The sequence below is a fragment of the Phacochoerus africanus genome, chromosome 4 (assembly GCF_016906955.1).
Source record: "Phacochoerus africanus isolate WHEZ1 chromosome 4, ROS_Pafr_v1, whole genome shotgun sequence".
Classification (NCBI taxonomy): domain Eukaryota; kingdom Metazoa; phylum Chordata; class Mammalia; order Artiodactyla; family Suidae; genus Phacochoerus; species Phacochoerus africanus.
In genome coordinates, this window is record NC_062547.1 from 587,701 (window position 1) to 612,367 (window position 24,667).

Consider the following 24,667-nt stretch of genomic DNA (forward strand, 5'->3'; position numbering starts at 1 on the left):
CCCGCAGTCGGAGGAAGGGCGTTGGCAGAGAGCGCGTTTGCCCTGTTCTGGGAGCAGGCGGGCCGCGGCTCCGGGGCACAGTGCTGAACGAGTGGGGCAGTAGGGCGACGGGCGGTGCCCTGCCCCGTGTGGCTGTCGCTCGGCCTGAGGCCTCCGATTCTGTTATCTGTGTTGGAGCCGGGCGGGCGCTCCTTTGGGTGTTTAGTATGATGAAGCTTTGAAAATTTCACTTGTCTGTAAAACTCCGTTTGTTGTGAGTCATAAATTGGACATGGAGGAACCAACGTACAAATTTAAATTCAGCTTAAACTTCAGTGTAGAAATGAGACGTAGGGTTGGCACTTGGTTCCTGTGCGTAGTAGTAAAAGTCGGAATCGGTTTGTCAGTCTGCATTTTAACTTTTAGAGGCTTTTAAAAATGTTAGGCTTTATTTTAGTCTTGTCTACATTTAAAAAAATGTGCTTTTAAAAAGTGCTGACTTTTTGTAAAAAATGCTCTTCTTGCATTTTCTTTTGCACGCTTATGCATAATTTATATTCCTTAGAAACTGACTTAGGAAGTATGTGACGAGGCGGCTGCAGGGGAAGGAAGTGTTTGGTCTGGTTGAATTTTGCTGCCAAGGTTGGTGGTTGCGGCTTCTAGGAATTACCTGTGTCTCCTTCCCCGAGTGTCCCTCCGGCTGCTCTGAGGGTCGCTGTCTTTTATGGGCAGTTGGAGCGTCCTGGCGAGGAGTCCATGCTCATGCCAGACATCTAATTAAGCGGGTTATTTCTCTTTCCTCTTAGGATGATTCTCACTCTGCGGTGGGATTTGTTTGTTTGTTTTTTTTTTGGCAACAACGTGTGTCACGATTTGATTTTGTAGTTGCGGAATTATTGGAAAGGCTGTGTCATTGTAGGATTAGATGGTGTTTCCTGGCTCCAAAAAATCAGTCGGCCCGGAGGGGGAGACTCAGGGGTGTGGTCGGAAAAGGCATGTGAGTTGAGGGGCTCAGGCCGGCGCCCCGGAGCAGGAGGGGCTCTGTCTTCCTTGAGGGTCACTCGCAGGCTCTCGGGCCTGAGGCTGTCCTCCTTAGCTCAGGTTTCAAAACTTCTAAGGCTCCAAGAATTGAAAGTCCTTCTGGAAATCTGTGGTCAGCTCGTTTGGTGCTGTGCTGCCAGGAAGCTTTGTGTGGTCCCCCTGCCCGCGAGCTGTGCCTCCAGGATGCGGGGGTCGGGGGGGTGCCCGCCTATGGCCCGAGGTCCCGGCTGCGCCTCCTCCTAAAGGCTGAGCAGGAGCAGCTGTGAGTTCCGGGGCAGATGGGCCTCAGGTTTGGGTCAGGGGTGGCTTCTGGGCCTGTCCCTCTCTGGGGTTCGGAGGGAGGGAGTGAGCGTGTGGTCCCCCCCCCCCCCGCCAGGTGCCTGCAGGTGAGTGGAGGTGAGCTCTTGCTGGTGCCTGCATCCTACCCAGCACCTGCTGCCTTCGGGGTCCCCACAGGGTGGGCGGGTCCTCGCCCTGAGGGAGTCCCCTGTGTGGAGGAGGGGAGGGCCTAGAGGGAGGGCAGAGGGGCTAACGGGGGCACGCGCAGGTGCTTAGACACCTCCGAAAGGTAGTTCCGAGCCCGCTTCAGGAAGGGGTCCTGTCCGCCTGTGGCCTTGCCGAGCACTCTTTTTCCATCAGCGTGTTTGGTCCACCTCCGCTCCCCAGTCAGTGATGAAATGGCTGGCATCCGTGGGTGCCTCCCCCCGCCCCGGCACAGAGTCTGGCCTGACTGAGGTTGCACTGGGGTTTAATTTCGACACCACAGTGGGTGTTAGAAAGTATTTCTTTTCGTTTCAGATTTTTTTTTTTTTTTTTTGCTGTGCTGGCGGCATGCGGAAGTTCCTGGGTCAGCGATGGAACCCAGGCCACGGCAGCGACGACGCCAGACCCTTACCCTCCTGAGCCACCGGGGCATTAGACGGCTTCTGTCAGCCTCTGGTGCAGCAGGAGTAAGTTAAAGAACTCTGCTCCCAGCCTAACAAAATAAATCGAATTGTGCTCCATTAGAAAACAGAAACGAGCAATTTTCCCAAGGTGTTTGCTGATTTTGGTATCTGCCTTCACAGTGCTTCTGGCTTTGGTATGGCGTTGACACAGTTGACGTGTCACGAGGAGCGGTGGGAGGGGTTTTCTCAGGAGGGTCTCAGGGCGGGTGGGTCCCGGTTAGCGGGCTCTGGGGGAGGTGGGAGCTGAGGCTGCGTGATGAGGTCAGCCCTCCCCTCTGTGGTGGAGGGCGGGTTGCACATCTTGGCCAAGATGCAGAAGACAAATGGTCTCGAAGGAGGAAGCGGCCCCGTTTTAAAATGGGGCCCTGGGGCCCGAGTTGGGTCAAGGACTGAGACGATGCCTGGTGGCAGGCAGGGAGAGCGAGTCCCATCCTTGCCCCAAGGGTTTTTTTCTTTTTTGGCGGCCCTGTGGCACATGGAGTTCCGGGGCCAGGGATCAGATGCCAGCCACAGTTGCCACCTGTGCCACAGCTGTGGCAGCCTTGCCAGATCCTTCACCCACTCGCCGGCCCCTGGCCGGGGTCGACCCTGCGTCCTGGGACTGCAGAGATGCCGCCGACCCCTGCCACCCAGCGGGAGCTCCTCCCCTCGGTGCTGGGCCTCAGGGTCAGGGTTAGGGGTTAGGGTCAGGGTCAGGGTCAGGGTTAGGGGTCAGGGTCAGGGTCAGAGTCAGGCCCCGCTGCCTCTCCTGCTTCCACGCAGGAGGGAGGAGGGAGGCCGGGCCCACCGTCAGCTGACAACCTGGGCTGGGGCACGTGGGGATGGGGTGGAACGGTCACCTTCGTTTTTCCTTCTTTTTAGGGCCACACCTGCAGCACGTGGACGTTCCCAGGCGAGGGTCCAATCAGAGCTCCAGCTGCCGGCCTACACCACAGCCACAGCCACAGCCACAGCCACAGCCACGTGGGATCCGAGCCGCGTCTGCAACCTACACCACAGCTCACGGCAAGGCTGGATCCTTAACCCAGTGAGCGAGGCCAGGGATCGAACCCGCCACCTCATGGATGCTAGTTGGGTTCGTTAACCACTGAACCAGGATGAGAACTCCCCCTGCCCATTTTTTTTATGGGGTGTTTTGTTCTTTTGATAAAGGCTCCATGTTTGTGTATTTTGGAGATCCCTTGTCCGTTTCTTACTTGCAAAGATTTTCTCCCATTCTGTGAACTGTCTTTTTTTTTTAATAGTTTCCTTTGCCACTGTGGGAATTCCAGGCGTGGTTTTAGAGCTTGCTGTTGACTTCTGTGCAGCCCGCCTTCAGTGTGGTTTTAGCAGCGATATTTTCCTCCAAAATAGGCTTTTGTTGGTCAATTTTGGGCTTTTGCTTACTCCACGAAATCCTTTTGTACCTGGACTAAAATTCTGTATTTTGAGCAGATTTTGTTTTCAGTGTAAGACGTACTCTCACTGCCGTAAGATGTGGGAGGGTTGGTGTGTTGGTTGTCGTGAGCTGGGATGGGCTCCTGCACCCGGTTTGGATTGGGCTGGTCCCGGAATAGCAACAGTGTCATCTGACGCGTTCAGCTCGCGAACAAGAAGAAGTCGATAACCAGCGTATGTCGCCTGGGAGGAATGGCCAGGGCGGTAGTTCTAAAAACCCCAGAGCTTCTGGCATTCCCCTCGTGGCACAGTGGAAACGAATCCGCCTAGGAACCATGAGGTTGTGGGTTCGCTCCCTGGCCTTGCTGCTCATTGGGTTGAGGCTCCGGCGTTGCCGTGAGCTGTGCTGTAGGTCGCAGACGAGGCTTGGATCCCGTGTTGCTGTGGCTCTGGTGTAGGCCTGCAGCGACAGCTCCCATTTGAACCCTAGCCTGGGAACCTCATAGGCTGCGGCTGCAGCCTTAAAAAGATTAAAAAAAAAAAAAAAATCCAAGAGTTTCTTTCAAAACCTGTCCCCAGAGAGCGCATTCTTTGCTCCCTACTGGATGCAGATTGCAGCTCGCTTGGGTGGTGGTTGTGGGCTGCTCTGGGTCACTCATTAGCTCGCAGAACTGCTGAGTCTGCTGTGGGGTCCCCTTCGGAGCTGGGTGTCTTCTGTGGCCGACAGACCTACCACGTTCTAGGTGGGGCCCGGGCAGGTGGCGAAGAGACGAGCCTGCCCTGCTGGGCTCAGCCCCGCCGGCCAGGTGCCCGTGCTGGCGCTTCACCCTGCGGAAACCTCTCCGTCTCCCAAAGCCAGGCCCTTCCCCAGAAAGGTCAGGTCGTTGCTGCATCTGCTCCCAGCAGTGCGGGCGGCTGGCTCTGGGGGGAGGTGCGGCGTGGGGGGCAGGAACCGGCCTCCTCCACCAAGGCCCTGCCGTCCCAGGCACCTTTCTCCGGGTGCGCTCACCGTGTGCGGGCGGATTGGTCGTGCCAGTGACGCCGCCGCCTGCCAGGGCGTTTTGGTAAACTTCGGCGTGTTGGTCTGTGTGCGGGTGTCTCTCCCGCCGTCGCACTCGCCTCTGTTGAAAGCCTCACCTTGGACAGAGCATCCTGGGTGCGGGTGGGGTCCCCGAGGGCGGTGCAGCGCTGCCACCTAGACACAGCCTTGCTCCGCGCAGCGGACGCTGCCGCCGCCTTCCAGCGAGGGCCGGGGTCTGTGCGCGGGTGTCCTCGGTCCCCGGGCCGTTGGGTGCCGAGCACCGAGGCAGCAGCCCAGCCAGTGAGCCAGGCGGCCCAGCCCAGACCTGAGCCCGGGTGGGTCTGAGGGCTGAGGAGGCCAGCTTTTCCTCCGCAGCAGCTGCTCGGTCTTGTCCTCAGAGGCTCAAAAGGTTTTTCTCTTCAAAGTTCAGTAATTTTACTAGGATGTGCGTTGGTATGTGCAATTTGGGGTTCATATTCTCAGGTATGTGGTGTGGTTTTAATTCTTTTGTTTACTTTCTGGAAAGCTCGTCCTTCCTTCCTTCCTTCCTTTTTCTTTTTTGTAAGGACCACACCCGTGGCACATGGAGGTTCCCAGGCTAGGGTCGCATTGGAGCTGTAGCTGCCGGCCTACACCACAGCCACAGCCATGCCAGATCCTTAACCCATGAGTGAGGCCAGGGGTCGAACCCCCCCGCCCCTTGGACCCTGGCCCGCTGAGCGACAGCGGGAGTGCCCTGGGAAGGCTTTCCCAGATGGCGTATTTGACGCTGTCCCGCTGTGCAGGTGCCTCCCCAGGGGCGCCTGCTGTCCACGTGCTGCGGCCGGTGCATTTTCAGTGTTTACTGCCTTCCCCTGAAGCCTTTACCCCTCATTTCTCTCTAATTTAGGTGGTTCTCTGTCTTTCCGTCCTCTGTCCCTCTGCCATGTCTGTTTGTTCTTCTCTTCCCTCTCTCTTTATCCTGCGTTTCTTACATGGTTTGGGGGTGGGAGGTGCTGGGAACCTGGTGGCTATCAAGTCGATGGCTTGATTCGCATGTTTCTTTCTTGGGCCCCGCCCGAAGCGTGTGGAAGTTCCTGGCCCAGGGGTTGAACCCTTGCCACGGCACTGACCTGAGCCACCGCAGTGACAGCGCTGGATCCCCAAGCTGCTCTGCCACAGGGGAACTCCCTGAAATGATCGCACACATTTCTGGTTGACGTGATTTCTCCTGCCTGATACCTGAGTTTTTCTGTGGAGCTTTACGTGTCTTCTCGGTTTTCTCACTGTCGTCCAGCTTGTTTTGAGCTTGGGGGCTGCAGCCTGGCTCCGGCCTGTGGGGCCGTCTGTCTCTCTCTGTCGGGGTGTCGTTCTGCTCCTTGCTCGTCTCTTCTCGTCATCTCTGTGTGTCGGGTGTGACCTCAGCCCTCCCCGCCCGCTGCTTGTCTTTTGCGGAGTTCGTCTCTGGGCCGTCGGGGGGCTGGCGGCAGAGTCCGTTGGCTTTTCTGCCCGCTCCCGTCTGCCGCCTCTGTCTGCCGCCTCTGTGGCCCTCTCTGTCCCTCGTCCCTCGGGGCGGGGGGGGGAGGCCCGGTGAGGCCCCGGGTCCGGGGGGGGGGCTCTCCCTCCCCCGCCTTCCCTCCCCGAGACGCACGGCCTGGGGTCTTGTCGTTTCTGATGGTCTCCCTTTTGCGGGAACGGGGCTCAGAGCTGGGAAGTGATTTCCTCTGGGGCACAGGGTTGTCCTCTCAGAGACGAGGAAACTGGGCACAGCCAGCAGCTGCTCGCTGCCAGCGGGGTCGGGGTCGGGCTCTCCTCGTGGCCTGCACGCCCCTTGCACAGAGCTGACTGGATTGTGCCTGTTTTGTTGAAGACCCCCAGCCCCCTCCCTCTCCCCCCACTGGCATGGCAGCTCCCCAGGGGCAGGAAGTCTGGCTTCATTCTAAGTTCCGGCACCAGGAACCCGGGCCCGGTGGGAAAGGGGTCCTGCGTTAGTGCGGCAGATGTGTGTACTAGCAAAAGCTAGTAGAAAAAGATGGGGGTGTCGGGGGGGCCTGGGGGGGTGTCCCGGGGAGAGGGCAGTTCCTTGCTGGGGAGCGGGAGGTGAGAGCAGTTCCAGGGGGGTGACCTCAGAGGCGTGTCTGGAGGAGGCCAGGGGAGCCGAGCGTGCGGGCGTCTGTGAGCGCTGGGTCTGCGGTGCGCTGCTTGGGGGGGTGCCCTGGGAGCCCCGCTGCCCGGGAGGAGAATCGGGAAACCCAGGCCTTGCCGGAAGAGGGTCTTTCATGGCAGACTTCACTCCGGCTCTCGAAAAGTGGTGGAGGTTCCCACAAGTGTGAACGTAAGACTCACCTGATCCTGCGGGATGGGCAGCTGTGTGTTTTGGTTTTTTTGGGGGTGTGTGTGGAAGTTGCCAGGCCAGGGATTGAACCCATGCCACGGCCGTCATCTGGGCCACCGTAGCGGCAGTGCTGGATCCTTAACCTACCTACCGAGCCACCAGGGGACTCCGGTTTGGTGTGTTTTACAGTGTTGCTAAGATGCGTGGCCCAGGCTGTTTCTGCGTCGAGTCACGGAGGAGCCAGCCTGGGCACCGGCCCATCTCCGTCGCACACGCGCACACCCTCGTTTCAGGAAGGCGGGCGTGGGGCGCGGGGGCAGTTTGACCGTCGCGTGTATAATGTGCCTTCCACCCTTTTAAAATGGGACGGCTAATTCCCAGACTTCCTTGACTCTTATCAAAGAGGACTTGGCAGGTTGTGTAGGTTGGCGAATTTCATAAAGAAGGACAGTTAGACGCCTACAGGCGTTCAGACCTCATGCTTTAAGTGTCCTCTGTGGCGGCAAACGTCCGCCTTGGGACAGAGCCTTAGCCGGTAGCGGTTTATCGCGGAATCTGTTCGGTGGCCTTGGCGCGGCTCCACTTGCAGGATGAGGGGAGGCGGGGCTGAACGCGGGCTCCGGGGGGCAGGCCCCTGTCCCTGGGGCCTCGCAGATGCGCTGCGGTCCTGACCACGCGGCTGCCCGCGGCTGTCAGAGCCTGGCTCCTGCCTCCGCTGCCCCCGGCTGGCCGCCAGTGTGGGCTGGTAGCTTCGTTCCTGGGCTCCTGAGAGCCGTGGTTCTGCCTTTGGTTCTGCCTTTGGTTCTGCCGTGTCTGTCTGGTCAGGGGTGGGTGTTTGTTTAGAAATCACTTAAAGCAAGATGCATTTTTGTCCTCTCTTTTCCTAGGCAAAAGTAAAGAAGCTGAAATAAAGAGAATAAACAAAGAGCTGGCAAACATTAGGTCAAAATTTAAAGGTAAGTGTGTTTTCTGTTAGGAAACGCTCTCTTGTAGCCTTCCCTCGTGCAGCAGGGACTTAATCTTTTAATAGCCTTTTTTGTTCCTCACTTTAAACCAAGGCTACGGTCTGAGGTCTGAGTGTGTCGTTTTGGTCGTGGCTGTGTTGGGATGAAAGTGGTCAGAGTCAGGCCCGCGGCTGTGCCTCAGTCATCCGATGGCTTGTGCAGAGTTGATCCGGTGGCGGCCCTTCCCAGGACCGCCCTTGCCTGGAGCTGCAAGGACGGTGATCTAGAGCGGCCACTTCCACCCGCGGGCTCGGCTCCAGGAGGCCGAGGAGGGTGGGAGCCAGCAGCCGAGACGCCTCGGGGCCAAGGACGAGCCCCAGGCAGGGAGGGCGGCACAGACCTCAGCCCTTCTCCTTGGAGGTGTCGCCACGGGTCGATGCGTGAGCTCCCATGACCTGCCCGCTCAGGGAGCGGCCTCTCCGGAGGGGCTGGGGGCAGCCACCTTCGCTGAGCCTCCTCAGCTGGAAGAAGGGCCAAGTGTAGGTTTTCAGTCTTGGGACTTGTGTCCATGAAACCGGCCGGTCCCTTCAGCCTTCATTTTTCAGGTAGGTTTTCCACGAGAGAGACCTGGTGCAAGTCTCTGAGCCGACCTGAGCCGCGAGAGTGGCTGAAATTGCCCCGAAGAGCTGCGCGGAGGAGGGGCTGGCGCCGTAGAGCCAGGCTGGGGCCTTGGCAGCACGTGCGCGTGGGTGTCCTGCTGCTGAGCCCCAGGGAGAGTAGTGTGTCTTAGTCTTAACCAGGCCCAAGGACCCTCTGGAAGCTCTGCCAACCGTGTGAAGTTGTGTGTGAAATGATCTGCTAATATATGCTTTTGTTTATAACTTTCATTGCTTAAACCCTTTTTAAAATTCAGAATTTTTTACGGAGTTCCCGTCGTGGCGCAGCAGAAATGAATCCGACTAGGAACCATGGGGTTGCAGGTTCGCTCCCTGGCCTCGCTCCGTGGGTTAAGGATCTGGCTGGGAATCTGTGTTGCTGCGGCTGTGGCATAGGTCGGCGGCAGAAGCTCCAATGAAACCCCTAGCCTGGGAACCTCCATGTGCCATGGGTGTGGCCATAAAAAGACAAAAAAGGGAAGAATTTTTAGAGTGGTTTTAGGTTCCCGGCAGAAAGGAGTGGAAGGTGCAGAGTTGTGTGCCCCCACCCGCCCAGGTGCCCACCCCGGCCAGCCTCCCGTCTGCCACCTCCCCACCAGCAGCTGGAGACGCCGTGAGCCCGCCCGGACACGTCATCGTCACCCAAAGCCACTCTTGGCCTTAGGGTTCACGCGGGTGCTGTGCGGTCCGCGGGTGGCCAGACGCGTAGGACACGTGCTCCCGGCTGGTCCCGCGCCCGCGCACAGCCCCGAGACCCACTCACCCTCCCTTCCTCTGCTGGCCGTCCCGAACCCTCTGCCGCCCTGAGCTGCACCTCGGCCGGCCGGCGTGTCCTCGAGGTGGACCCCTGCCGCGGCCGCCTTTGCCCTCTCCGTCGGGTGCGGCCGAGGCTCCTCCATGCCTTGTTGCGGCCGGAGAGCGCCTTTCTTTCGGGGGCTGAATGCCGCCCCGTCGTCGTCTGAGTGCCGTCTGTGTGTCATTCATCTGCGGAGGGACGTCGAGGCTGGTTCCCAGTTTTGACACCTGGGAATGAAGCTGCTCTCAGCCTCCCTGGGCAGCGTCTCCTGTGGCCCTGCGTTGGCAGCTCTCGGGGCAAATACCAAGGAGCACGAGCGCTGAGCACACGGCGGGAGTATGTTTGGTTTTGTAAGGAACCGCCAGGCTGTCTCCTAAGCGGCCGCCCGCCCGCGTCCCCAGGGAAGGATGAGTGCTGGTGCCGCAGACCCGCCTGGCATGGGCCGCGTCCTGTCCTGGGTTTGGGCTGTTCTGGGGCGGGGGGGGGGGGTCTCGGCTGGTTGGTTTGTGTTTTTATTTTTGGCTGCACCTGTGACATGTGAAAGTTCCCAGACCAGGGCCTGAACCTGTGCCACAGCTGTAGCCGGAGCCCCAGTGGTGACAAAGCCAGATCCTTAGCCCCTGCGCCCCGAGGGAGCGCCTCACTGGTGTCGTGTAAGGGACGGCTCCCTGGGGACAGCTGGGGTGGCAGCCCTGCCGCGCGCACCCGCCCTCTCTGGCGAAGGGTCCTTCACGGAGGGAGCGTCCGGGGCGGCGGCGGAGAGGGAAGCCGCCCTGATGCCCCCGATGGCGCCTGCTCGGAGGGCCACGAGCGGTTACCTGGTCAGAGGCTCCTCCTCCTGCCCCGCTTCCCTCAGCTGTTCTGTGGGCTGCTGATGCGCGCAGGCCGGGCTCTGGGGGGCGGGGGGACAGAACATCGACCGAGTGACCCCGTCAGAAGCGGGGGAGGCATCAGACAGAGGCCGTGGGCCACCAGGCTTGTCCCTCGCCCTCAGGGAGCTTCGGAGTGGAGGTCACCTGCCGGCGGCGTCTGGCCCGGGGTGGGGGTTCTGGGCCACAGCGTGAAGCCCCTCCAGCCGTCACACGGGGCAGCCGGGTCTGCTGCCGGGGCGGCAGGGGGTCCGGGTGTGGAAGTGCGTGCGTGCGTGGTCCTGGGTGGGGGGCTCCCAGCGAGCGCTCAGCGTGTGTGGCGGAGGGGTCATGGCCCTAAAGGTGCTTTTTCTTGCCTCACGCCTGTCTCAGCCGCCCCTCCTGGGTGGGGATGGAGGCCCCTCTGCTCCGTCGAGCAGCTGGCAGTTATGGAGCGCGGGGGTCCTGAGAGGAAGCAGGCGCGAGGAAACCTGCCCCTTGCCCTCGGCAGGGATGGTGTGGCGGCTCCGACGGCGCTTCCAGATGCGTCTCTGTCTGGGCTATCCACTGGAAACACGACGCAGGTCACACGTGCGACTCTGGATTCTCCAGGAGCCCCCTTGAAAAAGACGAAAAAGAAGCAGGCGAGACGAATTTTAATATAGTTCATTTAACCCAGGATGCCTAAAATATCATCACTGCAACAGGTACTCAACAGAAAAAGTTACTGAGATATCGTGCCAGGACTTTGAAATGTCACGCGTAGAACACACTCAGTTCAGAGCAGCCGCGTGCGAAGCGCACGGCCGCTGCGTGAGGCTAGAAGCTGCCATGTTGGACCGTGCAGACTTAGACCAGTCCTTCCAGTGGAACCAACCTAAGAAGAGGCCTGGTACTGGAGTTCCCGTCGTGGCTCAGCAGTTGACGAACCCAACTAACATCCATGAGGATGTGGTTCGATCCCTGGCCTCGCTCAGTGGGTTAAGGATCTGGCGTGGCGTGAGCCGTGGTGCAGGTTGCAGACCTGACTTGGCTCCTGAGTTGCTGTGGCCGTGACACAGGCGGACAGCTCCAGCTCCAGTCGGACCTCTAGCCTGGGAATTTCCATATACTGCGGGCGCAGCCCTAAAAAGACAAAAAACATAGAAGAGGCCTGGCGCTGAAAACAGCTTGCAAGTGTCCTGCAGTAACGAGAAGCGAGGCAGATTCCAGGGCCCGCGAGAGCGAGCAGGGCCCTCATGCCTGCGCCGGGGAGCTGGCTAACCCAGCGCAGCCCTGGGACGGGGCCTGGCTCTCCGTGACTTCCAGCTCTAGCGTGGCGGTTGTCCGCCGGGATTGTGCCGTCCCAGCCGGGTGGGGCGTGCCGCTGCTGTCCAGCAGGTGGAGGCCAGGCAGGCTGCCCCTGCCCCCGGCCTGGTCTCTGGTGGCCGCGGGCTGTAGTCGAGCAGCTGGGGTCTAGGTGGTCAGCCCAGAGCCCACCAAAGCGAGACCTTTTTCTCCTTTGACTGGAGGCCCCAGAGGCCGTGCCCTTCGAGCGAGAGCGGCCGGGGACGGAGGCCGTCCTGCCCCAGGCCTGTAGCGGGCGTCCGGCCTCGGGTCGCTCCGCGGGACGCCAGGGAGGGACCCGCCCCTCTCGAGGGAGCTGTGCCTGTCGTTGGCTGGGAGGAGCCCACGGGGCGCTTCTCCAGGTTGCTGCCCAGCATCGTCGCAGATGCGGAGGCCCCCTGAGGATCGGGGTCCCGCGCGAGAGCTGGCAGAGACAACGGACAACGGAAGCGGGTCCAGGCTCTGGTGGAGAACTAGGCGCACCGCGCTCACGGGGACAGACGTGCCTTTGAACAGTTCAGCGGCGGCCTTGGCAAGGGTTAAAAAGAGTGACATAGCCGATTTGCAGCAATACCGAGGGGAGATTCTGGAACTGAAAGATGAGCAGCTGCGATGGGGAGCTCGGGTGGGGCCGTGCCTGGCAGGTGGCGGCGGGTCCGTGTGGGCAGGGAGACAGCCCCCCGGGCACAGAGGTCGGAGGGCCTGGTCCTCTCCCGGGAGGAAGCGGAGCCGCCGTGGCAGACGTTCCCCACCGCCGATGCCGCGAGCACGGCCACAGCGAGGGAGAAGCCCGTGTCCGCACCTGGACGCGCACTTGGGACAGCGGGACAGGAAACCGGGCCGGGCCGGTGGGGCGCGGCCGGCGCGGGGGTGTCCCCGGAGCCGCGGGGACGCCGCTCCTGTCAGGATGGTGCCGAGGCTGTGTCCGCAGCTCCTTTCAGAGTGAAGGTGATCGGACCTTTTCCCGACAAGAAGGAGAGGCCTGAGCTAGAGGAGGGCCGGGGCGCGCTTCAGGCCGGAGACCGGCCGTCCCGGGCCCGACGGGAGCGGGCAGCTTGGTGCCCAGGTCGCTGGGTGGGGGCAGCGTCTCGAGGGCCGAGGTGGACGTCCGCGGAGGTTGAAGTACTTGGCAGCAAGCCGAGGAAGGGCCCGGCTGGTGGACAGGGCTGGGGACGCCCAGGGGCGTCCTCGGGAAGCCTGGCCGTCCGCCGCCCCGGAGGCCGTGCCCCGCGGTGGCGGTGTCTTCCCGCCTCCCCCAGGAGGAGATGGGCTCCAGGGGCCGCTGGGCTGGACGAGAGCCATCTGGGGTCTTGGGGGCAGAGCCCTGGGCGGGAACCGGGGCTCATGGACGCCACTGGGCTTTCCGGTGGGGGGAGCCGTTCCTGGGACGTGAACTGGCCCTGCTCAGTCTTGGAACCTCTGGAAACGGGCATTGGGCGGTCCCGTCGGTCTCCTGCTGGGCTTCAGGAGTTTGCCCCGTAGCGACAGGAATTTGCTGGTTCGCTGCTGGGCCCAGCAGGTCCAGGTGCTAAGGGTCGAAAGACCAATAACAAGGCCCTGGAGGCACAGAGGGACTTGGCAGAGACCCACCGCTTCGTGGGGGCAGCGGCTGCGCTGACGTGCAGGGCTGCTCTGCCCCCTCCAGGTGCTGCCGCCCGGTGGCACCGCTTGCTGTCACCTGCCCATCTCTTTCATCTTTTGCTCTTCTTCTTTTCCTGGGATATTTTGGCAGAGTAATTTTTTTTTGTTTGTTTTTAGGGCCGCACCCGAGGCATATGGAAGTGCACAGGCTAAGGGAGGAATCAGAGCTGCAGCTGCCGGCCTGCACCACAGCCACAGCAATGCAGGACCTGAGCCAGTCTGCAGCCTACACCCCAGCTCCTGACAACGCTGGATCCTTAACCCACTGAGCGAGGCCAGGATCGAACCCACGTCCTCAGGGATCCTAGTCAGGTTTGCTACTGCTGAGCGACAACGGAAACGCCAACGGCAGAGTAATTTTTCAAAAGGCGGTTTTTATGGGGTGTAACCTTCCAGTGTAGAATTTGAGTTTTGGTAAATACGTGTCAAAAGCCACCATTTGTGTCACCACCCCACAGACAAGACAGACAACATTTGCACGCAGCGCGAGCCCTGCGTCCCTCCGCTTGGCCACCTCCCCGGCCCCCGCAGGCCCGGAGCTGCTCTCTGCCGCTGGAGTTCTGCCGTCTCCGGGAATCTCGCGGGGAAGGAGCGTGCGCGGCGAGGCCTTGGCGGTCTGCTGTCTGTGACTTGGCGTGGCGCTTCCGGGCTTTGCCCATGGCACTGGCTGGTCGGCCCGCTCACCAGGGTGCACGTCTGGGCTGTTTCTGTGCTGCCTGCCGGCTGGAGCTGCTGTGAACTGGCACATGGGGCTTGGCGTCACTCCTGGGACGTGCGCGTCTGACCTGTTGAGGATGCGCCGTGTCGTCCGGGGGCTGTCCTGTTTTGTGCCCCCAGCAGCCGTGTTGAGTCCGCAGCCCTCCACAGTCAGCCCTGCCAGAGTTGGGCGTGGTTCGTCTTTTAAACCGTAGTTTTTCTAGTGGGTGTGCAGTGGTGCCTCCCTGCGCTTTTAATTTGCATCCCCCACCCCTTTTTGGCCTTTTTGTCTTTTTAGGGCCATACCTGTGGCATGTGGAAGTTCCCAGGGGAGGGGTCCAATCGGAGCTGCAGCTGCCGGCCCACACCACAGCCACGCCAGATCCGAGCTGCGTCTGTGACCTAGACCACAGCTCACGGCAACGCTGGATCCTTAACCCACTGAGCGAGGCCTCATGGTTCTTGGTCGGATTTGTTTCCACGGCGCCACGACGGGAACTCCTCGTTTCCTTTTCTTAAAGAGCTGGATTCAGTAAGTGCTGGGGCGAGTCAAGGGGACGCCCCAGGTCTGTGGGGCTCCTGGGGAGGGAAGAGTTAGGCCTCTGGTGTGAGCAGTTCTAGAGCCTCTCCTGGCTGAGGTGGGGCTGGAGGGAGGCTCGGAGTCGGCTCTTACCTGGCGGAGCATCACAGGATGCTCGGGGAGCGCCCAGCTCTGGGAGAGAAGGGTGAGACGGGGCCCAGGGGAGCGTCGCCCAGGAGGACTGGTCTCTGGAGCTCGGGCGCACTTCCCGAGGGACAGGAGGTGGGGGCTGCAGCTGCAGGGGAACCTGTGGGCTTACTTGTCAGGGTCTGCCCGGGGGTGGTCGGGTCCAGGTCTCGCAGTGGGCTGGGAGCCCGCCCCCCGTGGAGGCAGGAGGCTGGAGACCTGCGTGTCGCAGGCCACAGCTGTCGCACGAGGCTCCTGTCCTTAAGGCACAGAGGGCGAGCCCATGTCTCACGAGGCCTCCTGGGTCATGAACAGAGCTTCTGGACGCCGGGCTGGGCTGGCGACCCTTCTCTGCCCTAAAGAGCAGTTACCTTGGGCTGCCTTGGCCACAGCCGCTGGTGGAAGGGATGGGTGAGGGCCCGAGAGGCGTGAGTGGCTCGGGCAGGAGGGGCAAGTGCCGGTGGCGCTTGCAGGGCTGGCCTGGCTCTGATGCAGTTGGCAGGCGATGGAAGGGCACCTGTCCTCCCCTCCAGCCGCCACTGGAGGACAAGGGGCACGTTTCCCTTCTGTGCCAGCCCTGAGGGGCGCAGGCAGGAGCCCCGGTCCTCTGTTGGGGTGAACGTGTGGTCTGTGGCCTTTCCTACCTGCTCCCCGGGGATCTTCCCAGCAGTCAGGGGTGTGGGTGTCACTGTCTTCATCCCCCTGGCAAATAGAAGGGCCTCGGTGCAGCAGTGGGGGTGACCGGAATCTCAGCAGCCCTAGCCCACACCAGACCGGCGGAGGGTGGCCTCGCTCAGGGGTGCCAGGGCGGGCCATACCGAGGGCAAGGGGGACGGCGCTGTGAGGAGCTGCTGCACTGCCTCGAGGGTGCAGGACCAGCAGCAGGTGGCCCCAGAGGATGGATTTGCAGTCGCCTCCTTGGGGCTCGGGGGCAGCTCAGAGAAGCCAGGGTGCAGGCCACATTAGGTGGGCGGCTGGAAGGGAGAGGCTTCTGCGGGGTCACTCGAGCAGGTGAGAAGCTCTTGAGACCAGGAGGGTCCTGCGGGGACAGGTGCCAGGGGGAGGGGCCAGCTGCGCGTTGGCCGCCTCTGCCAGGCCTGGGGAGAGCAGGCCTGGGCCAGGGGTCCTTGGGGGCTGTGGCTTCTCTCCGCTTGTGCTGGGTTGTGGCCCAGACATACCAGTTTCTCTGTCTGTCCCCTTTGTGGGTACAGCACACCCCTTCCACCCCCCCCCCCCCCCCGAGCTTGTGCTCCTTAGGGCCTGGCTTCAGCCAGGGTCACCTGTCACCTCCTCTCTGGGCTGGGCCCTGGGTTGGTCCCTGACCCTCCGAGGTACTTGTGAGGTTCCCAGATGGCCTCATGGCATTGGCTTCCCCCCCAGATCACGGCAGTGCCCCCCCCCCCCAACGTCCGGCCCAAGGCTCTTAGCTGCTCTCCCCGAGCCGTGGGCCTGACTCTCCAGTGTGCTCGGCCCTCAGATGCACCCAGCCTTAGGGGCTGTGGGAGGGACCCTGTGTCGGTTCCTGCAGCACCTGGCCCGGAAGACGGCCAGCCTCCCAGGCGGTCCCCTCTGTTGTTGGCTAGACAAGTCCCGCACTTCCCGGGGGAAATGATAGCTTCTGGTATTGGAAACAGCACTGCTCAGCTGTCCTTTTGTGGGTTTTTTTTTTTTTTTTTGCTTTTTAGGGCCACATTCGTAGCATATGGAAGTTCCCAGGCTAGGGGTCAAATCAGAGCTGCCCTTGCCGGCCTGCACCACAGCCACAGCAACCCTTGGATCTGAGCCGTGTTTGCGGCTCACAGCAACGCCGGGTCCTTTACCCGCTGAGCGAGGCCAGGGATCGAACCCGTGTCCTCGCGGTTCCTCATTGGGCTCGGTAACTGCTGAGCCACGACGAGAAGCCCGATCTGCCTGTTCGCAAACACTTAAAAGGCCAAGTTCCCGGGCCAGACAGGGTGGCCCGGCAGGGGCATGGGCAGTTGGAGTGAGGCCGCCTGCCTGCATCTGCCCGGGTCCGTCTGGGGGCGGGCCTCCTGCCGTCGGGTGGGCGTCCGGACTGGTGGCGTGCGGGGACATGTTGGGACTCCACCGTGCACGCCACCGTGTGCGTGTGCTGGCCGGGCTGGCGCTGTGTCCCACCGCCTGCCTCCCGCTCCGCCCGCCCCTGCCTGCAGGTGACAAGGCTCTGGACGGCTACAGCAAGAAGAAGTACGTGTGCAAGCTGCTCTTCATCTTCCTGCTGGGCCACGACATCGACTTCGGCCACATGGAGGCCGTGAACCTGCTGAGCTCCAACAGATACACCGAGAAGCAGATTGTGAGTGGCGGCCGCGGCGCTCGGCCCTGCCCCTGGGGCCCCCTGAGAAGGGGCCGTTTTTTTCTTGCCTTTTTTTTGTCTCTTTAGGGCCGCCCCTGCGGCATATGGACGGTCCCAGGCGAGGGGTCCCATTGGAGCCGCAGCCACCGGCCTGCGCCACAGCCACAGCCACGCGGGATCCGAGCCGCGTCTGTGGCCTACAGCACAGCTCCCGCAACGCCGGATCCTTAACCCACTGAGCAAGGCCCGGGATCGAACCTGTGTCCGAAGTCAGATTCGTTCGGCTGAGCCCCAACAGGAACTCCTTTTCTTGCTTTTTGCTTCCACCTTCCACCGAGTCGGGGTTCCTGTGGGTTTGGGTGGGCGCGGCCCAGACCCAGCAGGTACCACGTGACATGTGCCGGTCCCCACGAGGCCTGCCCCCGAGGGAGGGGCCGGCGTCCCTCCCCCTGTGCCTTCGCGGGCGCCTCACAGCCCCGCTCACCTCGTGGCCCCTCGTGCAACTTGTTTTCGCAACGGGCGCCACAGCTGCACGGTTTAGGGGCCAAAGGCAGGCGGCCTCGCCTCCAGCTGCCGTGCCTTCCCAGGCCGGGCTGGTGCCGGGCAGCTGTGGCCCTCGCAGGCTGGGTGACGTCGGCCCTGCATCCTCTTGGAGTAAGATGATTTCCGGGTTTTCTGGAGTGTTACAGAGTAACATTTTCCTCCCATTTGTCCACAAACTTAACTTACAGAAACGGAAAAAATACCCCAGGTGCCCCAGGAATTTTGTGAAGTATTAGTACTTGCTCAGCAGGATTTATTTTGCTGTGGAGCCAGCAGTGTGCTGGGGGGTCCCGGGGGCGCGTGGGTCCTGCTCTTCTGCGGTGGGGAGACGGCATCACCCCAGGCGGGAGGCCGGGGCTGTGGCCGGTGCCCAGTGAAGGACGCGCCTCCTACAGCTCCCGGGGCCCTGAGAAGTGGGAGGCTGGTAGGGAGGGCTCCCTGGGCTGAGTTGGGACGCGGGGTGGGCGAGGCGGGCAGGGGCAGAGAAGGACAGCCAAAGGCAGAGCAGGGGACGGCGCTGATGGTGGGAACTCAGAGGGGGCGGCGAGCTCCCTGGCCGGCTTTTCTCCCGAGACCCATGGGAGCTGAGAATTCACTGTGTCCCGGCGAGGGGAGGGCGTGGTCCGTGGGGGTGACGCAGCCTGGAACCCGGGGAAGCCGGGGCCAGAGGCGGATTCATGAGAGAGGGAAGGCGGCCGGCAGCTGCGTTTCTGGACATCCCGCAGTTGCTGCGTGACAGCCGAGGCCCCTTCCCAGGCTGCTCGGGATGGCGGCGCCCAGAGGTCACCGGCGAGACGCACGTGGGGCCGGGGGACCGAGGTGGCTGATCCTCTTGGGCTCGTCCCCAGACCTGTCCCCGGCGGGAGGAAGGCGGACGGGCCCGCAGGGCGGCCTGGAAGCAGCCAGCGCGCCGCGGGCCAAGCCTCTGTCCTGTCTCTGCACCCAGGGCTACCTCTTCATCTCCGTGCTGGTGAACTCCAACAGCGAGCTCATCCGCCTGATCAACAATGCCGTCAAGAACGACCTGGCCAGTCGCAACCCCACCTTCATGGGCCTGGCCCTGCACTGCATCGCCAACGTGGGCAGCCGCGAGATGGCCGAGGCCTTCGCCGGGGAGATTCCGAAAATCCTTGTAGCCGGGTAGGCGTCCGGGGCCGGGCTGCAAATGCGTTTCCCCCTCGCGTGAAGTAGCTCAGTGTGGAACCACTCAGAGACGGTGCCGCCCCGAGCCCTCCCCGTCGGGTGCGGCGCCGAGAGGACGAGAGGGAGACGCAGGGCGTTTAGAGGCCCTCCCGGCCCGGAGCTGCCGAGGAGCCGGTGGAGCCACACAGGGCACGCGGTGGCCTGCGGGCACGGTGCCACTTCTGGCCCTTCCCCGGAGGCGGGACTGAGGCAGCCGCCGAGCACCCAAGTCCTCAGGAACCCCCTCTGTCATTTGGAGGGAAGCCGGGGGGCTGGTGGCTCTGAAGGAGTTTGAAACAGCGCCGGGCCATCCTGGAGGTCACGGCTGCCCGCTGTGCCCTGTGTGTGTGGCGCAGGCCCGGAGGGACAGGCATCCGCCCTCGTCCCCAGAGTGTCCGCCTCCAGGAGAGAGCTTCTCAGTAGAGGGACTTCTCTTTGCTCCGGAACGGCGGGCAGTTTAGGGGTTTCTCATCTCGGTTTGGGCCCATGGGGAATGAGCAAGCTAAGAAGAGGCGAGGGGGAGAGACGGCCCCACGCCCTCCTCGTCCTTCCGCACGGGACAGGAGCCCCGCTCAGCTGGCAGGCCCCGGGCCTGGGCACGGGTTCTTGCAGACGTATCTCTTTTGTTTTTTTCCCTTCTTTTCTCTGCCCACACCCGCGGCAGAGGGAGGCTCCCAGGCTAGGGGTTCGAATCTGCTACGGCCGCGGCCACAGCCGTGCAGGATCTGAGCCGTGTCTGCGGCCTACACCACAGCTCACGGCAACGCCTGAGCGAGGCCAGGGGTCGAACCCACATCCTCATGGGTCCCAGTCGGGTTCTTAACCCACTGAGCCAGGAGGGAGCGCCTTCCAGACATGTCTGGACGGCCCCACTGGGGGCCGGACTGGGCTGGGGTTAGGGAGGGGGGGAGGGGGGGCAGGTCACTGGAAACTGTGTCCTCAGCCGGCCTCACAGCCGGGGCAGAACACCTCCAGGTGCCCCTCTCCTAGGCACCTGCATGTCCCGGCCGGCCTCCCCGTGCGGCTTCCAGCTCGCGGGCTTTGCACGCAGCTGCTCCAGGGCTGTGGCAGCAAGGATCTGGGCAGGTGCGTGACGGCAGTGGGGGCGCAGGAGGGCTCCCGCCCCTGCCGGTCATGTTGCAGGTCGGGGACACGGGGCTCCGTGGCCGCGCAGGTGCTCAGACACCTGCCGGTTGGGATTGGGTGTCATTATGTGAGCTGTGAAAAATGCCACAACTCTGTCACCGGAACATGAGCGGACTGTCAGCCTGCACCGCCAAGGCTGCCCTCAGCAGCTGGGAGGTACCAGGGACCGGAACTGCTGCCTCGGTGACGAGCAGGGGGCTGGTGGCTCGGCCCCTTTCTGTTGCCGCGCTCGGGGCGAGGCCCAGGCCTGGGGAGACGGCCCCTGGAGCTGACGGCTGTCCATCGCTGTCCAGGCGCGGGCGGCACGGAGACCCTCTGCTTCCTTGGTGACTCTGGGCAGGTCTCTGCAGCTCTGGGCCGCGCTCGGCATGGGGGGGCCACACGGGGTGCCTCTGCAGCCCCGGAGTGACCGTGCCGTCCCTCTTGCAGAGACACCATGGACAGCGTGAAGCAGAGCGCGGCCCTGTGCCTGCTGCGCCTGTACAGGACGTCCCCCGACCTCGTCCCCATGGGCGACTGGACGTCCCGCGTGGTGCACCTTCTCAACGACCAGCACTTGGTAGGTGCCTGCAGACGGGCCCTCCCCCTTCAGAACAGCGTCGGGGGGCGGCTGTGTCATTTCCGACCTGCACAGCCCGTGGCCGGAGCCTGGGGCCCCTCCCGTGGGGCACGGGCTCACCCTCTCGCCGGGCACAGAGACTTCCAGGAGCAGCCCTGCCCGTGAGGCGGGCCTGCGTGTGCCTCGCTGCAGGCTGTCATGGGGGTGCCCCGTGGCCCCCGCCCAGCTCTGGCCTGCACCTTGCTCCTCTGCGCAGCCAGCCCAACGAGCCAGGCCGGGTCCTCCCCGCGTCACAGGTGCGGACGGGGAGCGGAGGGCCGCTCAGTGGCTGCGGTTGGCCTGGCCGCGCGCTCCAGGCCCTGGTCCGCCGTGAAAGGGAAGGCAGGCTCAGCAAGAAGCTGGCGCTGGACCGAGGGGCCTCGTCCCGCCTGGGTTGGGTCGTGCGTGAGAGAATCGAAACTCAACCCGGAGTGTCCCGTTGCACTGTTAGCTGTTACTTCGTTTTTTTCCCCAGAAGAGAAATCCGCCTTCAGAATCAACTTGAGGAGCTCTCTGGCAGCCTAGCCGTTAGGGGTCTGGTGTTGTCTTTGCTGTGGTGTAGGTTTGATCCCTGGCCTGGGAATCTGCACGTGGCAGGGGCAGCCAAAAAAAAAAAAAAAGAAAAAAGAAATTAACTCGGAGTGCCCACTGTGGCATAGCGGAGACGAATCTGATGGGCATCCATGAGGAGGCGGGTTCCATCCCTGGCCTCCCTCAGTGGGTTAAGGATCCGGAGTTGCCGTGAGCTGTGGTGTAGGTCGCAGATGTGGCTCGGATCTGGTGTTGCTGTGGCCGTGACATAGGCTGGCGACTGCAGCTCCAGTTGGAGCCCTAGCCTGGGAACCTCCATATGCCTCGGGCGTGGCCCTAAAAAAAGACAACAAGATTAACTTAAAAATAGCCGATTACCGCGTGTGGATTGGGAGGGAGCTGGTGGTGGTGCTGGCACGTCGCGGGGGCACAGCCCGTTTCCCACGCTTACCGGGAGCGTGGGGGTCGCATGGGGCAGCCTCCCCAGCGTGGAGCGGGCATCCCCCGGCCGTGCTGCCGGGAAGGGGCCCCGGGCCTGAGCACTGCGCCTGCAGCTTTCACGTGCTGACCGTGCACACGGGGCCGCGCTCGGGCTCTTAGGGTTCAGACCCTGCCTGTGGAGTCAGGCGGTGATGCTGGAGACCGCGGGGCTCTCACCAGCTTTGCAGGTGAGGAGAGAGGCTCAGAGAGACCGGCTGGCTTCACTCAGGCCCAGGCTGGAAGCTGGAGTGGACGGAGGGCCCGGGCTGCTGTCCGGAACCGCGAGCCACCGGCAGGAGCAGAGGAGGTGGGGCGGGGGCCTCCGGGGGTGCCATGCTGCCCTTTGTGCGTCTTGGCACCTGTCGGCTTCACTCCTGCTTGTCAGGGGAGCCTCCTGCAGCCACGTGGGGCAGGCGCTCGGGCCCGCGCCGGCGGATGTCCGCCCGGAGCACTGCATTCCCAGGGCGGCCGGGCCCCTCTTGGACACTGTGCTTCTGCCCTGGCTGCTGGGCTTGCTTTTGTACGTCCCGCCCGTGGCTCTGTTGCCGAGGGCACTGCCTGGCCCTTCCTGGTGGGGCCCTGCTGGCAGTGGACAGTGGGGGGCATTGGCAGCCAGCCAGGGCGGGCCGGCCTCATTGCCGGCTGTCCCTTCATCGGCAGGCCTGCCGTCCATGGGCCACGGCTTCCGTGTCATACACCTCCTGGTTTTGCCACGGAAGGCCCGAGATCTGGCTTCTTGGGTCTCAACGTCAGGGGTCCCTGGGTGTTCGGGTGTTTGTGCGCGTGTGTGTGGGGGGTCCCTGTGAGCGGGAGCAGGGCCGGTGTTAGGGGGTGGGGTCTCTGATGTGCAGACCCTCCGCCAGGCCGGTGCCACGCCAGATGGGGCCCAAAGGCTGGCGGGGGTGGGGGGGGCAGGAGGTGGGGGCGTGAGCGTGAAGGAGCGGGAGGAGCTGCCCGGGCCGCGTGGGCCCCCAGCCCCCTCCTGTCCACGCCGCCTGCGGAGACCCTGCGCTCAGCAGCCCGGCTCTATCACAACCTCGCCTGCTTCACTCACTCACCGCCCGCGGCTTCCTGGAGAACCAGGCCAGGTCCTGAGCGAGCCTCTGCCCGTGGAGCCCGCAGGCCGTGCTGGCCGCGTTCCTTAGGCTCTGGACGTGCTGCCCTGACCAGCGGACCGCCCGCAAGGCAGCTGGAGCCGCGTCTTTAACGTGGCCTTCGCGGTGTCCTTGCACGGCCGGGGGCCTCGCACGGCGGTGGCTCGGGTGAGGTCGGTTGTGGGGCTCGCCGGCCCCTCGTCTCGGCCTCTTTGCCGCAGGGCCCCTGGCGCCTGCCTCCCCCGCCCGCTCAGCGGGCGGCTGCCGGCCCGCGAGATGAGGCTGGTTTCCGTCTGTTCCTCGGGGAGCTTCCTGGCTTCGCCTTTGATTCTTGCCTGTTTGCCTCCTGGGCCTGACCGGCGTCTCCCTCCAGGAGACCGAGTTGCTGGGAAGAAACGCCAGTGTCCTGGGCCGCGTGTGGAGGCCGGCGCCGCCGGGGCTCCCTGGGGAGGTCGGCGGTCCTCGGGGCTGCGGCGCTGCTGGGACCGGTGGAGGAGGCCCGGCTGGACTGCTGTTCGAGAAGGGGAGGAACGGGCGTTTCCGGCCACTGTCTCTGCCCTCTCACGCTGGAGTCACGACGATTCTAGCGGGTCTGAACCAATTCTAGCGGGTCTGAACCGGCGGTCGACACACAGCGCTTTTTTTTTTTTTTGTCTTTTTGCTTCTTCTAGGGCTGCTCCTGCGGCACATGGAGGTTCCCAGGCTAGGGGTCTAATCCGAACTGCAGCTGCCGGCCGACACCACAGCCACAGCAACTCGGGATCCGAGCCGCGTCTGCAACCTGCACCACAGCTCATGGCAACGCCGGATCTTAACGCACGGAGCGAGGCCAGGGATGGAACCTGCAACCTCATGGTTCCTAGTCGGATTCGTTCACCACTGCGCCACGACGGGAACTCCAACACACAGTGCTTAACCCGGGGCAGTGCTCAGAGCCAGGCAGGAGCTGGGCAGAGACAGGGGCCCAGCCGCTGCCCTCCGCTGCTGGCCTTTGCTGAGGGGTTGCAGGTTTCCCAGTTTTCAGAGAGAAGCCAGAAAAAGGAAGCGACCCCTGTGTGCCGTCTCCGTGTCTAAACACATTGAGGGCCGACCACATGGGCCCCGGGAGCCGCGGGCCGTCCGTTTGCTGCTCGAAAAGTTTTCTTCGGAAAATGAGTTCGAAACGAGAGGCGGGCTTCGGGTGTCCGGCCCGGCCTCTGAGCGTGTGCTGCCGTGTCCTCTTCTTTCCAGGGGGTGGTCACTGCGGCCACCAGCCTCATCACCACCTTGGCGCAGAAGAACCCGGACGAGCTCAAGACCTCTGTCTCGCTGGCCGTCTCCAGGCTGAGCAGGGTAGGTCTGCGGGCGGGCACGGAGCTCCGAGTGCGGGGCCTAGTTCTTTTATTCGGTTAGCATATTTGCTTTTTAGAATGCAAGGTCTTTGGTCTTCTGTTTCCCCTTATCTTTGTCTTTTGTCTTTTAGGGCTGCGCTCTCCGGCTTATGGAGGTTCCCAGGCTGGGGGTCGCATTGGAGCCGTAGCCGCCGGCCTACCCCACAGCCACAGCCATGTGGGATGCGGGCCGCGTCTGCGACCTACGCCGTAGCTCACAGCAATGCCGGATCCCTGACCCACTGTGCGAGGCCAGGGATTGAACCCACAACCTCATGGGTCCTAGTCGGATTTGTTTCCGCTGCGCCATGGCGGGAACTCCTAAAAATGTTCTCATAACATACTGTTTGCTGGTTTATGCAGTTGGTTTTTGACTGTTTCTCTTGACGTCAGCAGCCCTCCCCGGCTTAGCTGTCAGTTTCCGTGACTTGTACGTGGACGGCGTTGAGTCTTTGTACCCCGTCCTGCCGTCCGTGGCCAGGGACGACTCCCTTCCTTCCCCAGTCCGTGTTGGCTTGAAGTGCCTGCCTTGCGGCTCCTGCTCCGACCTCCACGCAGGGTCGAGGGTGGGAGGTGACGGCCGCCCTGTTTCTGACCTTCAAGCGACCGTCATCTCTCACGGAGAGGTTTCGGGTCGATGTCAGCGGCACGGGTCCCTTGAGGGGCAGGGGCCCTCCCGCAGCAGAGGCGGCTCCTCCCGGCGCCTGGGCCGCAGTGCGGGCGTGACGCGGTCTGGGCGCGCTCGTGCCTGGGGTCCCTGCGGCAGGGCCCCTCGGCCACCGGCCCAGCGCCCGCGGCCTTGCGCTGTCTTGCAGATCGTGGCGTCGGCCTCCACGGACCTCCAGGACTACGCGTACTACTTCGTGCCAGCCCCCTGGCTGTGCGTGAAGCTGCTGAGGCTGCTGCAGTGCTACCCGCCCCCAGGTACCAGCTGCCGCAGAGACGCCCCGCCTCTGGGCCTCACCTGGGGGCCCCGCTGGGTGCTGCCATCGCGAGCCTCGGGCGTTGCTGCCCCGGAGCAGCTGGTGGAGGCTCCCGCTGTGGGCAGGGTTCGGGGTTGGCTCTGCTCATCAGACAGGCAGACGCAGTGCCAGGTCTGCAGAGGTTTTTGAAA

General features: G+C 63.0%; 1 protein-coding gene across 2 annotated transcripts in view; it reads left to right on the top strand.

Annotated features, from left to right (window-relative positions):
• The window catches only part of AP2A2 (adaptor related protein complex 2 subunit alpha 2), a 44,312-nt gene that overhangs the window by 3,656 nt on the left and 15,989 nt on the right, over positions 1–24,667 (top strand). For both annotated transcript variants that reach the window (XM_047774902.1, XM_047774904.1), the window contains exons 2-7: positions 7,567–7,635; positions 16,467–16,609; positions 18,099–18,292; positions 19,910–20,039; positions 23,414–23,515; positions 24,369–24,477. In XM_047774902.1, coding sequence (XP_047630858.1) covers positions 7,567–7,635; positions 16,467–16,609; positions 18,099–18,292; positions 19,910–20,039; positions 23,414–23,515; positions 24,369–24,477 — 747 coding nt within the window. The remainder of the gene's footprint in view (positions 1–7,566; positions 7,636–16,466; positions 16,610–18,098; positions 18,293–19,909; positions 20,040–23,413; positions 23,516–24,368; positions 24,478–24,667) is intronic.